A 16,803-nucleotide genomic window follows, 5' to 3' on the forward strand; every position below is an offset into this window, starting at 1 on the left:
ATATTAAAACGTATTTTACGATAGGAAAAAGCTCCCCCTCCAGTATATAATAATCAAGAGAGGATTCTATAATAATACATACGCAATCTGCATAAATTAGAGCATCATGTGTAAGCGTATTGTACGATCGGGCAACGCCGGGCAGCCAGCTAGTATGTATATACACGTGCATGTATATATATATATATATATATATATATATATATATATATATATACATGAGCGCCCCCAATATAAGCCTAGGAAGAGGTTCAGGGGCTGTACAAAGAACAATTTGAAAGTCCTGCAAATAAATATCGACACGTGGGAAGAACTTACTCTGCCAAGGCTGAAGTGGTGAAAGCTTGTACGTGAAAAGTGTCATGCTCTAAAGAAAAGAAAGCAGACCCACAGCAATCTTTGCAAAGGTTTAATTGATGGCCATGACACACAGAGCTGGAGATGCGACACTTGTGAACGAGTGTTTCTGTAAAAAGCGGCCTACGTCAACAACCTTAAATCACACAAAACTCCTGTTCAGGTCAACTTTGTACCTATTAGTCCGAACCAAACGATCATTTTAATATGCAGCAAAGTTTGCAAGTCTACTGTTGATTTAAGAAGTGTTTATAGGAATATCCTTCAGCCTCTAAAAGAAGTCAACTCAGTTTAAATCGCTCAACTTCTATGTCACATCTGCTTCAAGATGCGCAAATCTGCGGTGGAACTGCGGGTCATTAAAGATTACATGAACGACGAGATTGGGAGAACTTAATATGACAGCGATCATCTGGAAAGATGAAACAATCATTTTTATTTTTTTTATTTTCTTCCTTTGAAGATTGTAATGCTGGGTATGGGGCAGCTAAACCAACTGCCAATATTGCCTTGCTTTTTATTGAAACCAATCGAGAGCTCTTTTTAGTATACTCGCTGTTCCCTTAAGTGCAATTGCTCTTTTACACTTGGTTCACCAGGAATATTAATTAGGTAGGACTTCAGGTTCTTCTCATAAGCCATGTGGCACCTATGATAACTGGTACGATTGATATCTCCTTAATATTCCAGTTTCTTCTCATATCAGACGTGAGACCTTGGTATTTGGTCTGTTTCTCTCTTTCAGCTCTGTTAAGACCGCCATCATTAGGAACACTCACTTCAATCAAGGTTGCAACTCTCTCTAACTTATTCCATATAACTATGTCAGGTTTCACGGCAGCATTTTCAAGGTAGGTGGCTGTAGGGATTACATCGTCGTAATGTATGGTATATAAATAATTTCCAACTGCTCTTTCAGGTTGATGTTCCCATGACTTGCTGCTACACTGGATGTTTAATTTTTTACAGATGTTCTAGTGGAGGTACTTACATACTCCATCATGTCTAATAGCCGTCCCCTAGACTTGATATCAGATGACCAACACTTTTCAATTCTGTATGGCAGAACCGGCATTTATTGTCATTACTGATCCCTCCCAATAATCACATAAATGTATATACGTATGTTATATATATATATATATATATATATATATATATATATATATATATATATATATATATATATATGTATAATTCGGCTAGAGATTTTTATCCTCGGCCCCCAAATCAACAGCAATAAGACCATTCCTGTAATGATTCTGTCCCTGTTGATTTTGTGGTTGGAGTGTAGTATGTATGTATACATACATACATACATACATACATACATACATACATATGTGTATATCTATCTATCTATCTATCTTTTTACTATTATATAACAGAAACTTTGTGTGTGTGCATGCATGTGTGTGTGAGAGAGAGAGAGAGAGAGAAAGAGATAGATAGATATATATATATAGAGAGAGAGAAAGAGAGAGTTCCCTATGGACTCAGAAAAGGTTCGCCGATTTTTTAAAAATTCCATACGAACGTACCTGATGTGTCTGGGAATGTTCTTACGTAGATTTTGTATCTGTATTTTGCTACTGTTTAGAGCACAATTAAACCATGATACTTGACTTTTGCATTTTAAACTTTATATGAAGCCATTATTTAAAGATAATTTTAGAAAATCAATAGTTGATTCTCTACAGTACAATGTAGTCGACAATGTATTGTAGACGAAGTCACTGCAGAGAGGCATGTGAAGCTTCTTCCCAGTACAGTTGGAAGTAAGTTTGCATAAATTATAAAGATAATTTAATTATCAGAGAACTCTAGGTGGTCTAATATTTAACTTATGATTAAACTTTCAATTAATTCCATCAAACAATTGTAACTTCTTAGAAACATAATATTTACGGAACTAAGAAGTTATCTTTATAATTCGAGTCAACTTCTTCCAACTAAATCCAAAAATTCGAAAAAAAAATTAAGAGTGCAGAGCTACCCTCTTATTTCCTACGAAAACATGACGTCTTTAACACCTGACAAAGGTCGGAGGTTACATCCACCGAAACGTTGTGAAAATAACACTCAAGATGAGAACAATTGTCCGATTAATCTAAACAATACACATATTCATACCTCATCTCAAAACTTCACACCTGTAAAACCATGTTACCGTTACTCGAAAAGCAGTTCCGTGGTATTGTGTTCGACAAACGAGTAGTTCTTGGAAAGAAACTTTGTTCATGAAAGCCATAGTCGAGCCTTGATAATCGCTCGAAAATAAAAATTAAACAAAATACTTGTAGAACATTATCCTCTCGCAAGATCGGTGACAGTGGATGTGTTTTTATCAGTATGTTGTTTAATTTTCGATTTTTGAGCGATCTTCGAGATTGGACTGCGGCTCTAAGGAGATCACCATGTTGTTATTCGTTCTCGCTCGACAGGTTTTAAATTATATTAATTTTTTTTTTTTTGTAAAAAACGCTTCAAAATAAGAAAAAGCACACACAAAAAAAAAAAAAACTTATTTGTGGAGCGTTACCTAACCTGCCTTTCGTATCATTTATCTGTTGTATTTTTACGCCATATTTTTGCTTGTTAGCTATTCTGGAAAATCAGTTGTATTTTCTCTTTTTTTAAGCCTGGCTTTTTAACACCTGGCTTTTAAATAGAGATTTGTGGGAAATATCTAGCCTCTCTTTTCTGTTCTCACAAACTTTGGGACAATTTATTTAATTCCTGATACTGTATCACCGTTCACCGTTGAAGAAATGCCAAAAACGAAGCAAATCAACACAATTTCTTTCGTGTTTGCTGAGAAAAAAGATAAAACGTAAAACATATACACGACTGCTTGCTATTAACATATAAGAAAATGAAAATAGGCAATTAATTATCGTATTATATGTGTACCAGTACCACGTGTCGACTGAATATGTCAGTGATTATCACACAAACAACGTGTGTAAATCACACACACACACACACACACACACACACACACACACACACACACACACACACACACACACACACACTCTCTCTCTCTCTCTCTCTCTCTCCCTCTCCCTCTCCCTCTCCCAAGTATACCTAACTGATCCTGTTTAATAAAATAATTTTCTTTACAAAGTTAAAATGTAATTAAATCAAAACAAATCTCATTGTTATATATACTTTATACGCTGCTTATAGACCTTATTCGAGTTTATAAAAATAGTATTTATATATATATATATATATATATATATATATATATATATATATATATATATATATATATATATATATATATATATATGTATGTATTGTATACAGTTTGCTTTGCTTGTTTTGCTTTTGCTGAGAGTAGAGCATCTTTCCGGATGTCAGGCACTCATTTCCTATTTAAGAAATTTCAACCGAGAGATCTTCGTAAGATTCCAGCCGCCCCTTTAAATGCAATAATTACTGAAGTTATGGAAATCTTCCTAAGATTCTAGTTTCTTTTCAATATATATATATTAGTTGGACGCCCGGCGTTGCCTAGTCATACAATACGCTTTAACATTATAGTTTAGCTTATGCAGATTGTGTATGTATTATTATCGAGTCTATCCTCTATTGACCATTATATATTACGTGAAATAATTTTCCCGGTGGACTAATTCGCAAAAAAAATAAAATAAAAATAAAAAATAAATAAATAAATAAATGAATAAAAATAATGATAAATAAAATAAAAAAAAATAAAAAAAATAAAAAATAAATAAATAAATAAATAAATAAATAATAATAATAATAATAATAATAATAATAATAATAATAATAATAATAATAATAATAATAATAATAATGTTCATCAAATTCCGTCTGTGTTTGTTTATAATATCACGTACGCTGATATTTGGGCTTGACGATGAATGCTCTGGAAAAGCACTTTTGATTAATGTTTTGTTTTAAAATCTGCAAACGAAGAATTTTTTTAACAGCGATTATATAATGGTACTTCTTCTTTTATCGTAAATTGAATTCATTAATAAGAAAAATTAAAACAAAATGGTGAGGTGCACACAGGCTGGAATAGGGGATTATTCGATCTGTAGTCGAATGCTCTACAACTGACTCCAGATGTTAATAATTCTGTTTTTTTTTTTTTTGTTGTTTTTTTTAAAGAAGAAATCATTTGCTAAAATTCTAATATCTCCTTTGCTGGTGTAACGTTTAAAAATTCCTCTGTAAAGAATTCTTTTTTATCCATAAAGAAAAAAAACTATTTTTAGGATCGGAGATTTCGATTTTCGATACTTATCGAATGAATTTCTGTACAAAACATGTCTAAGAACACTGCCAGACATATAAATAGACATATAAATTTATAAATTACCTTCGTGTGAAATTTGTAAAAGATAAGCTCAGCCGTTTGGGAACCTATCAGGAACTCACTCCCTCTCCCTCTCTCCCTCTCTCTCTCTCTCTCTCTCTCTCACACACACACACACACACACACACACACACACACACACACACACCACAAAGTGACTTTTATGTAATAGTATATATATATATATCTTCTCTTCTCTATCTATTCTTCTTCTTCTATCTATTATGTATATCTTCTTCTATCTATCTTCTATTCTATCTTCTTCTTCTTCTATCTATTCTATCTATCTTCTTCTATCTTCTTTCTATCTTCTATCTATCTATCTATCTTCTTCTTCTATCTATTTATCTATCTTCTTCTCCTATCTTCTCTCGTCTATCTATCTATTTATCTATTCTATCTATCTTCTTCTTCTTCTATCTATCTATCTATCTATCTATCTTCTATCTATCTTCTATCTTCTATTCTATCCATCTTCTTCTATCTTCTTCTTCTTCTATCTTCTATCTATTCTATCTTCTTCTATCTATCTATCTTCTTCTTCTTCTATCTTCTTCTATCTATCTATCTTCTTCTTCTATCTTCTTCTCTCTATTCTTCTTCTTCTATCTTCTATCTATCTTCTTCTGATCTATCTTCTTCTATATATCTATCTTTTATCTTCTTCTATCTATCTTCTTCTATTCTTCTTCTATCTTCTATCTTCTTCTATCTTCTATTCTATCTATCTTTTCTTCTCTTCTCTTTCTTTCTTCTTCTATTCTATCTTCTTCTATCTATCTATCTATCTATCTATCTTCTTCTATCTATCTTCTTCTATCTATTCTATCTGTCTATCTATCTTTTTCTTCTATATAAATAAAATAAACTTATTTTTTCTCGTCTTCGTCTATTCTTCTTCTATCTTCTCTTATATCTATCGTCTATCTATCTATCTATCTATCTTCTATTCTATCTACCTATATCTATCTACCTTCTTCTATCTTTCTTCTATCTTCTTCTTCTATCCATCTATATATTCTATCTATCTTTTTCTTTATATATATATATATATATATATATATATATATATATATATATATTATCATTATTATTTATTATTATTATTATCATTATTTATTATTATATATAAAATGAACTCATTTTTTCTCGCGTGAGTTTGACCTTAATAGGATTAAAATTCAACAGATTTCATGCAGATGTGATATGCACAAACTGCGGCACATTATCTGAGGTGTGCTATAGGCCTATTAGATATACACTTGCTCGATAATCGTCCATTCCTATATTTGTTCTGGTGAGAGTCCACTGCCAAAATCGGTTAGATTTAATGGAATTTGTAAAATCTTTTCTCTCTATTAAATTTGTCCTTTTCTCGCTCCCCATTTTCACCGCTGCTTGATCGTTCACGACAAACTTTTACGGACGCCCACCGTTTACGGGTTTACTAGTTGCTTACAAAAATTGAATTGCTTCCTATTGGGGAAAACGCACCACTCTTACTTTACGTTGTTCACATTTATACACTAGGAAAGATAAATACATTACTTACACGTTTTACACATTTTTGCACTATTAAAAACAAATTACAAACATATTATTTCCGTTTTATTTTTATTTATTTTTTTAACCATATATTTATTGTATGATTTCCGTTATATTTCATTTCGTTTCGTTCCCTTCTATTTTTCTGTTTACATTTTTTGTATCTTTCTGGAAGGTTTGACATCGTTATTTTATATATTTAGTTCCGTTTCATTTGGTTTCGTTCAGTTCGATTTCCCTTTTTTCTGTTTACGTTCTTACGAACTTTCTGGTAAGGTTTTTTTTTAAATTTTATTATTATTATTATTATTATTATTATTATTATTATTATTATTATTATTATTATTATTATTATTTCTTCTTCTTCTTCTTCTTCTTCTTCTTCCACAGTTAGATATTACTTTTCCGGTCAAAATAATTATACCATAGTAATTATCGTATTTCGTAATCTAAAATATGCAGTTTACGCCTAAGACAAATATATAGATTACTATTACGTGGTTCGCAGTTTTACATTAAGAAATATATACACCAACAGATTCTTTCCATTTTTTTTCACCATAGATTAAATCATTTCCGTTTTATTTAGTTTCGTTCTCTCAGATTTTTCTTTTTTCTGTTTACATTTTTCAGAGCGTTCTGGAAAGTTTGGCAGCGTTATTTTCTTTTCTTTTTTTTGGGCGGGGCGGGGACCCACATTTTCCAAGTTTAACATTGTTATTTTTGTTTCTGTTTTTTTTTTTGGGGGGGGTACCAACAGTTAAACTTTTATTTTCCAGTCAAAATAATTATAACATCGTGATTATCGCATTTAAGAAATGTAAAATATCAAATTTTCACGAATTACTTCATGCTCGAAATACCAAATACTATTAGCCATTAAAAATTCCTCTCTACTAATAATAACAAATATATTCAAAATCAAATTAGATTTTCTCATTGTTTATACGATACCGAGCAACGCCGGGTAGCCCCGATAGTATATATATATATATATATATATATATATATATATATATATATATATATATATATATATATATATTATGGTTTACTTAAAGCAAATCACAAGACGCTAGCTGCGAGCCTGTCAAACTAAAATCCGATATAATAAAAAACGTATCCAAGATAGATTATTCCATATATATATATATATATATATATATATATATATATATATATATATATATATATATATTACATCGAAAAATTTATATATAATGTTAAATTGAATTTTTAAAAAAATTCTTAATGCTACAATATTTTAAGTTATAAATTTATTATATTTTTGACTAGAATAGTTTGTCCTTTTCTTTTCCGGTTTTAACAACTAGTCCTTTTACTTTCTAAGCTTAATCTTAACCATATTACTTTTCATGCTTATTATACATAACACTTACAAAACCATTAATGACTTCCAATAAAAAAGATGTTCTACCCCCTCATCATATTAGTAATGCCATTTATTCATTTAAATGTGGTTGCGGAGCCGACTACGTAGGTCGAACGTCTTTAAAATTGGTAAGTCGCATACAACATGTACCGAGCAAAATCAGGAATGGAACATTCCTACCTACCGACGCTGAAATCAACACATATGTATCCGCTATAACGGGACACTTTATTAAATACCAGGATTGTGCAACGAACTTCAGCATCGACTCTTTCTCCCTAGAGTCGAGCTCACTCCGTATATCATCTAAAAGTCTTGGAGACTGTTCACGTTCGCCTTAGAAAGGCTTCCTTTTGTAAGCAAAAGGACTGCTTGTTGGGTTTGAACGTGATCAGCCTCTAAAATTCATCCCCATACGGTTGCTCTTGCTCCCGTCTCTTTTTTATTTTTTTAGATTTTATCATTAAGGAAAACAAATTACTACAAAATAAATCCCTCGATTCCAATTTTGATGAGTGAGGGCGAAACATGTCAAGTGACTCGTTTTTATTTCCCCCTCCCCTACTTTTATTTTTTAGTCGCTATCCATTTTCCTTTTCTGCTCTGACTTTTTTTTTTTTTTAAATATAAAATGAATTCCGAAGGAATACGCCTTCCCTTCATTATTACCTTAATAAAGTTTTGTACCCCCAAGAAAATCATGAAATATATTATATATATATATATATATATATATATATATATATATATATATATATATATATATCGCTAGATTCAGCCACTCTGATGAGTCGTAGACGACGAAACACGTGTCAGTGGATAATTATATTTTAAACAATATATATATATGCCGTTCCCCATTTTGGGGTGCCAAATTGGTAAAAGGAAAAATTATTCCTAACTGGCATTTAGGTAAAAATGCATTTTCGTATAATTGAATTCATTCAAAAAGTATCACAAATAAATAACATATATATATATATATATATATATATATATATATATATATATATATATATATATATATATATATGAATTTTGTCTTCTTTATTATTACCAACAATTTGGATTTTTCAATTCAAAAATTTCCCACTCGTCATTAATTTGAACATCCATTGACGTGAGATTATATTTTATCCCCACTCCCTCTGCTTTTCTATGTTTTTCGTTTTAGGCTAGTATGATCTACTTCATACTTGCGAGTTCATTAAATACTTTACAAGAAAAATCTTATTCTGCATTTTGCTAACCCTCTTCTCTGATGAGGAGGGAAGTATTTCTTTCAAAACTTCGTGGATTAAAGACCATCCATTTTATTTGTGTTTCCTTTTCGAAAAATAAATGTTTTAACTCTTGCTAAAGTGTTGTTCAAAATATTTTATTAATTTCTTGTACTTTTGTATTTTTCATTATGCTGTCAGTACTGGTTTATTACAGTAAGTGTGATCGAAATGCTTATTTTGAGTAATTTTAGCAGCCTAGAGTGATCTGCTCTTTTACAGAGAGTTATGTATTATCGCTGATGTCCATCGCTGATCTACATTGGCACAGTGCTCAACACCAGTGTGAGGGGTGGGGGCATACGTACAGTATGCATTTACTTATTTATACGTGATTCTCTCGCAAACAACCACAAAAATCAAAATGTTTATTGTTTGGTAACACAGCAAATCATCTACTTCGTTACTATTCGTATTAGAAAATATATGCCCCAACACCGGTCGCTTACATTTTCTAGCCTGGGAGAATGGTAACATGATTAATTGACGAGTCACGGCAGTCTTTCCGCCCAAACCAAGAAAAAGAAAGAGGTAATGCTTGGGAGATTAATATGACAAGAAATGAACATACCTGAAAAGGTGGTCTTATGCTAATAGAGCAGATACTTCATTATCTGCCAAAGAAGGAGGTAATACCTGGAAAAGGTGTCTTATGCCAACAAAACATATATTACACTAACGCACTAACGCACTGACGCCCCTTTCCCTAAAGATTTAATGTTTGGAAGATGGTATCATTATCAAAAAACATATACTACACCTGTCAAGAAAGACGAGATTAGGCTCCTATATGGTTGACTATTTAAAAAAAAACTGATTACATATAATGATAGATGTATCGAGACACAAGAATGGTTATGTTTGATCTGGCAGAACGGTGGTTCATTAAAAGTGTGGGGTCTGCGTTCGCGCCTGGTCCACAAAGTATGGGAATAATTTTTTTTTTAATTAAATAAAAAACGTTTACAAATGTTTTTATATAGATATGCATAAGAATACTTTGATAAGTATGTTTTAACTTAAATAGGGTAGGTATAATAAAATTGTGTGGTCTGCATTCGCGCCTGGACTCCATAGAATGAAAATAGGCACAAACTTTAATAAAGACTTTTCATATCTATCTGCGTTAGTATACTTTGATAATTATGTTTCAGTTTGAAGAAATATGGTATAATAAAATTATGGAGTGTTCGTTCGCACCTGTAGAGGACTAGGATATATAAATCCTGATCCAGTTACAAAAGAAAATAATGAAACGAATGGAATGAAGGAAACAAAAACTCAATTGCTGGATAAAATAAACGTGTCGTTTATTTCCTGTTGAAAAATGAATGTTTTAGGTGTAACACGTGTTCATGTCATCGCGTGGGAACGGAGTGAGCAATGTAGTGGAAATGGGAATGACAGTCCAGCGTGTAGACAAAGAAAAAGATAGAGCGTTGACATCAGTAAAGCTGTGCGCCATGTTAGCAGTCAGCTATGCGAAGGTATTCTCAGGCACAAGTTGTATATAGAGAAAGAGAAAGAGTGAGAATGTCAATCCAGTTCATGGATAGAGAAAGCTGAGGCGCGTGCCCCGAAAAGGCGAAATGGTTCATCAACCACTCAGCTCAGAAGCTGGTCCGAAAAGAAAGAAGCTGCTTATTGCCTTGCTTTTATAGTTGTTTCCGGTGATCTTTTGCGCATGTGTGGATTTCCTTTGAAAGGGGAAGTGACTTTGTCCATGTATGCGTACGTGTGCGCGTATGTGAGTACATGTGTGTACGTTAGCGTGTGTGTGTATACACGTGAATGTGAGTGTATATATCTACGTGTGTGGACGTGCGTGTGTATGTTTGTGTGCGCGTATGTATATGACAAGTAATATAGCTTGAGATGTGAACGGGTGTTTTTGTGTGAGACTAGAAAAGGTTCGCGCACGCACACCTGACCTCCATAGAATGGAAATATGTCACAAAGTTTAACAAGGTTTTTTAATATAGATCCACAGAATATTGTGATAAGTGTTTCAGTGTGAACAGGTATGGTATAATAAATTATGGGGTCTATCTATTTTATTTTTACTTTTATCATATTTTGCTTTGGTTTTGATACCCCCAAATTCAACCCAAATTTACAACCCTTCCTTTTCATAACCTATCATACTTCCATAAATCAGAGTCCATTTTCTGTAGGCTGTTTTTGAACCCAGTCAACGACAGGTACTTTTTCTAGTGTATATATATATATATATATATATATATATATATATATATATATATATATATATATATATATATAACTACTTCATTTACTCACATAAACCTAATATACGAAAGTATAGATTTATGCGTAAACTTTAAGTATTTACTTCAAAAGTGCTCAATACGTAGGTAGAGCTAGTTAGTAATTTATAATATATATATATATATATATATATATATATATATATATATATATATATCCGTATATCAGCTCGACGGTTTCGATGGTGACCTTGTGGTGTGTGTGAAACGATCTCTACCAAACTACTCTCCCAATTTTTGTATGTAAAATATAATGCCTATATATACTTATATATATATATATATATATAATTTTCTTATCAGTTTTTCAAGATGGGGATGGAGCATCCTAACGGATGCCAACCATTCACCTGCTAACTCAGATATTCGAACCGAGAGATTTTTCTAAGATTCTGGTCGTCTTCTTGTGCGATTGTTTGAACCTCTCTTGCACTTGGTTCACCGGATATATACATATATATTTATATATATATGTATATACATATGCATATATATGCATGTAAATATACAATGTGTGCACGCACACACATGTCTACATGCATGTATCTATATATGTATGTATATATATATATATATTTTTATATCTATACATATATGTACACATGTATGTATATATATATATGTACTTATATACGTATATGTACATGTGTGTGTGTGTGTGTGTGAGAGAGAGAGAGAGAGAGAGAGAGAGAGAGAGAATTAATGTGCAGCAGTCACCAGTAGGTTATTAGGAGAGTTTCGACAAACAGGTACCAAATCTTCATTAGTATTAGATTAACGAAACAATTATTCGGATTTGACTGTAGATTAGACATTTGCTGTTTATTTATTTATTTTTTTTTTTCATTCAAATTAAAATTTCTACTTTAGTGGCGGTTAATTTTTTGTTGCTATTGTGACAAGTTGTTGTTTCTCAAATCCTCGTAACACTCTCTCAGACCCAGCCTGGTGGTCAAGCAAATTGGTATACCCTTGCTCCGTCCGCTCCCCACCTTTTCAGGAAACAGCACCAGGAGCAGCAACAGAAACAAGTATTATAAAGCAAATAAACGAAAACACATGCACACATAAATGCTCCCCTATTTAAAATCTCCGATCTGATTTTTTTTTTCTTTCCACACGCACTGCAACGAATAATACGATTTTGTTGTCGTTGTTGTTGCACAAGACGCGCACACAGTCAAGAAGAGAAGAGAAAAAAAAAAATAAATAAATTACTGTTCGAAAACCGTTCGGGTCGTGACGTCAGAAAAGCACGTTCGCGTCGTGCGCCGGTGCAATCTAAGCGACGGGTGCACACGGAAACTGCCGAGCGTTTCACTGTCGCTGGGCGGTACTCGTATCGATCTGCGAACAGGTGGTCGATCGCATCGGTTATACTGCTGAACATTTCGATTCGGGGAGGGTGCCCTCTTTATCAAATATGGCGGCTGCTAGGAAGAACTCTTCGTCGTTTGATAGGATAATACCGACCACGACACAAGAAGACTTTTAGTCAGAAAAAGATAGAAAAAAAGGGATATATACAATGTATTCGGGAGTAATTACGTGAAAAATGTGGATGTAGCTATTGAATTTTTTTTTCTCTCGGGGAAAATTATGTCATTATTGTGTATATGTGGTAAGTTCGATGTATTTTTACTCACGTTCATGATGATGATGAAAATATTGTTACTTTTAGAGCACTTGTTATTATTTTACTTAAATCTATGATGATGATGATGGAAAATACTGTTTGCTTTCAGAATGCGTGATATTATTAGTAGCTTTGCTTGCTGTGGAATGAATGAGCTTCCGTTTTTTTTTATTATTTGAAAATGTTTTTTTATAATTTAAAAAATGATAAACTTCTTAACTTGTACAAAAATTAAGACATAATGTTAATTCAATTTTTATTTCAACTGTTCGTATCATTATTTTCGGAAAGATAATTCTGTTATTATATTACATTGAATTAAAGATACTTAGCTTTCGAAAATAAATATTATAATTTGGTTGCTTTTGATAAAATGCAAATGAATTAAAAGTGTGTCGTTTGGAAATGCTTTATCTAATTCGAGCATTAAATTGTGCCTAGTTTTAAGGGCAAAATTATAAATCCCTTTTCTTTCAACGTCAAGCAATATCTGTCTTTAAAATGTAATTTAAAAAATCTTACAAGGATTAATCGACTAATTTTATGTTTTATCAATGTTAAATAATATTAATCTAAAAAATATCAGTATTTAAATTAAATATAAAACAACGGAATTAGTTTTTTTTTTTTTTTTTTTACTAGTGCACTTATATTGATCCGTGCTGAAATAATAACGTTATTATTTAAAAAGCCATTCTTAACATGGGGAGGGGAGGGTGTTTTGTACCTATTCTATACGTTAACCTTACAATTGCAAAATATATATATATATATATATATAAAGTTTTAATTAAACCTAGAAATACGATTTAAAAAATAGCGCGGATCAGTAAGTGCCCTAGCACCCTTTATTTTATTTTTTTTAACCAAATTTATCAAAAAATATGAATTCTTGAGAAATCTTTTTTTTTTTTTATATATATCATTTTTATGATGAAAATGCTGAAATGGATTTGTTTTGATTTAAAATTTAGATTCCGTTTTATTGTTAATTATAATAGCTTAATGATGATTTGGTACTTGTGCCGTTTACGAACTCCGTTAAAATAATAACGTTATATAACTAGCCATTCTTGGGAGGGTGGGGGGCGTTATTAACTATTCTATACTCTCACCTAACAATTTAATAAACAAAAGTTAAATTTAACCTTAAAATCCTATGTAAAAATAGCACTCTTCGTAAACAACACAGATAATTCTAATGCAGAATAGTTTTTTTTTTTTTTTTTTTGAGGATTTAAATGTTAAATTCAAGTAAATTTTATGTAATAGCACAGAATAGTTACAAAATACCCTCCTCTCCCATTTTAAGAGTGGGTTTCTAAATAACGTTATTTGAACGCGGTCTGTAAGCACCATTTTTAATTAAAAATATATATATATTCATGATTGATTTCTGCCTCTAGATGTTTAATGATTAACGCTTCTTTAATTTCTACTTATTTTTCAGTGTATAATACCACCCACCGCTTTATTAATGAGTATAATACATGGTTATAAGTGGCGTACTATATTGGTTACACACTGCTTTAGTTTGGATTGGAGTGTAGTATCAGTGTGATACTCTTCCGGTACTGCATGCCATCTTTTCTGTTCTCAATCGGTGCGGAAAGAGTTCCTCTAGATTGGTGCACTTTTTTATTTTTGTCCCAATCCAGTGTATTCCTCCGTCCCATTATTTATCTTTTTGTGCCAGATGGATTTTTCTTCCACAAACCTATCTCGTGTCGAACAATGCCTCGTGGAGGGCATATAGGAACTGAACTGCATGTTATTTTCGAATTCTTTTCGTGGCTATTGCGTAACTTATAATAGAGTAGACTAGACTCTCGAGCTTTGTTGTGCAAACATCCTGGGAGAAGGAATTGTTTCCAGTCGTCCTGAACTTCTTTACACTAGAATCTAGTGGCTCGAGATGTGCGATTTGGGATTGTTCAACCATTGCTTAATGCTTCACTGTAAACTTTCCGCGTAGCTAGTCACATTTCTTTACGTATATATTACTGAATATATAATACACGCACGTTTAAGCAAAAGGAAAAAAAATCAAACAAAAAAAAAACGTATATCCATAACATCAAATGCATCTAATACTACACACACGCACATTTTAAAACTAAACACACTAAAGCTGAACTCCGACACAGGGATTATCCGTTGTCTCTCAACACTGCAACGAAGCCTCTTTTTAATGCATGAATAAATCGTGTGCGTGTGTGAATATTGACTGAATAGGACGTAGCTAATTCATTTCATTGATTCGTAAATATAAATTTCCTTTCATTGTATACATGATAAACAAACAAAAAATAAGTTTCTTTTGATTTATAAACTATATGCTAGACTTTTTCCGTGTTATTGAATTTTAAGTATAAATTACTTCTATTCCGTTAATTTAAAGACTTTAAAAAAAATCACCTTCGAATGCCAAAAGCTTCGACGTAAACACCGTGTACAACCCTCCCTTTAAAAATTCGATACTCATACAGAATATGTATCGTGCTATTTCAAAAAAAAAAAAAAAAATTTACGATACTTTTGTGCTTTATGCACTTATGTCACAGTGCTATTTTGTAATAGTATTTTCAAGTTTCACGATATTATTAAATTGTTAGGTGAAAGTACAGTGTTACAAAACACCCTCTCCTCGCCCATATTAAGAATAGTTTTCAAAATAATAACGTTATTTCAGCACGGTAACATAAGTGCATAAGTACCCTTTTTTATTGTTTGGTGAAAATACAAAGATCAAAGTGTAGTGTCTGTTCTTCAGATGCTGCACTTCCATTTCTTGTTCTCTTTCCGTGGAGGAGAAATCCTTCACGACTGAGACAATTTTTATTTTTGTACCTTTTCTCCACGTTAAAAAACGACCCTGGTGTCTAACTCTGTCCCGTGGGGAGGCATAGTAAATAGGTACAAAATAGTTGCAAACCGTCCTTCCCCTCTCATGTAAAAAAATGTGGTTATTCTAAATATTAACGTTATTTCAGCACGATCCGTCTTCTGCATAAATACCCAAAATACTGAAGTAATTATTTTATTTTTGTTCTTCACAACTATTAACAAAAGATTAAAACGGCTGACTTGTTTATCAATAAACTGAAATGCATTATAGCGGATTTAATTCCGTAATTAAACTATATTTTTAAAAGAATTTACGCTATTATGTTTTGATTTAAATAATCGATAAAACAAAATGGTACTTATAATAAATGGGTATCAAGAGGATTTCAATTCTTTAATGGAGATTCCCGTATTAACTTCGGAAATAGTAAAAGCAGTTTTCGATTTGAAAGTCGCAAAAAAAAAAAAAAAATACGTAAATGGCATATGATAGTAAACATTCAAAGGGTTATGTTTTGTTAATTTCTTTTTATTTTATTAATTTTTTTTTTTAGCTCCACGAAAAGGTAGCTTTCTAATCATAAACTGCTTCGGACATTTCCGGGATAGATTCGGAATTCTCAAAGTACTCTAAATCGTCTACACCTATTTACAATGCCTCCCCACGGGACAGAGTTAGACACCAGGGTCGTTTTTTAACGTGGAGAAAAGGTACAAAAATAAAAATTGTCTCAGTCGTGAAGGATTTCTCCTCAACTGAAAGAGAACGAGAAATTGAAGTGCTGCATCTGAAGAACAGATACTACACTTTGATCTTGGCCAATGTAGCCGAAGTACACCCATTCATTACAATTACCAAAAAATAATGTCTGGAGGCAAAAACAGCGATACAAATTGTGAAATAATCTTATTAATATAAAAATAGAAAAAAATCTTCGTTACGTCTCGTGGAAGTGATTTTGAAGTCTGTTCTTATTTAAATTGGTGATCTTTTAAGCCAACGCATTTCAGGTGAAAACATTACGCATTTACGTGCCATGACGAAATTTGAATAAACTTTTGAAAAAAAAATAATGAAAAATGATCCCGGAGAATCGTTA

General features: G+C 31.9%; 1 protein-coding gene and 1 long non-coding RNA gene across 2 annotated transcripts in view; one reads left to right on the plus strand and one right to left on the minus strand.

Moving 5' to 3' along the window:
- The window catches only part of LOC145286275 (uncharacterized), a 396,789-nt gene that overhangs the window by 204,225 nt on the left and 175,761 nt on the right, over positions 1–16,803 (minus strand). The window lies entirely within an intron of this gene.
- LOC145286274 (protein unc-13 homolog B-like) overlaps positions 12,624–16,803 on the plus strand; it is a 597,427-nt gene continuing 593,247 nt past the window's right edge. The window contains exon 1 of the mRNA XM_080135112.1: positions 12,624–12,841. Coding sequence (XP_079991238.1) covers positions 12,820–12,841 — 22 coding nt within the window. The 5' untranslated portion in view covers positions 12,624–12,819. The remainder of the gene's footprint in view (positions 12,842–16,803) is intronic.

Source organism: Euprymna scolopes, chromosome 10, assembly GCF_053919585.1.
Source record: "Euprymna scolopes isolate OS-2025 chromosome 10, ASM5391958v1, whole genome shotgun sequence".
Taxonomy (NCBI): domain Eukaryota; kingdom Metazoa; phylum Mollusca; class Cephalopoda; order Sepiida; family Sepiolidae; genus Euprymna; species Euprymna scolopes.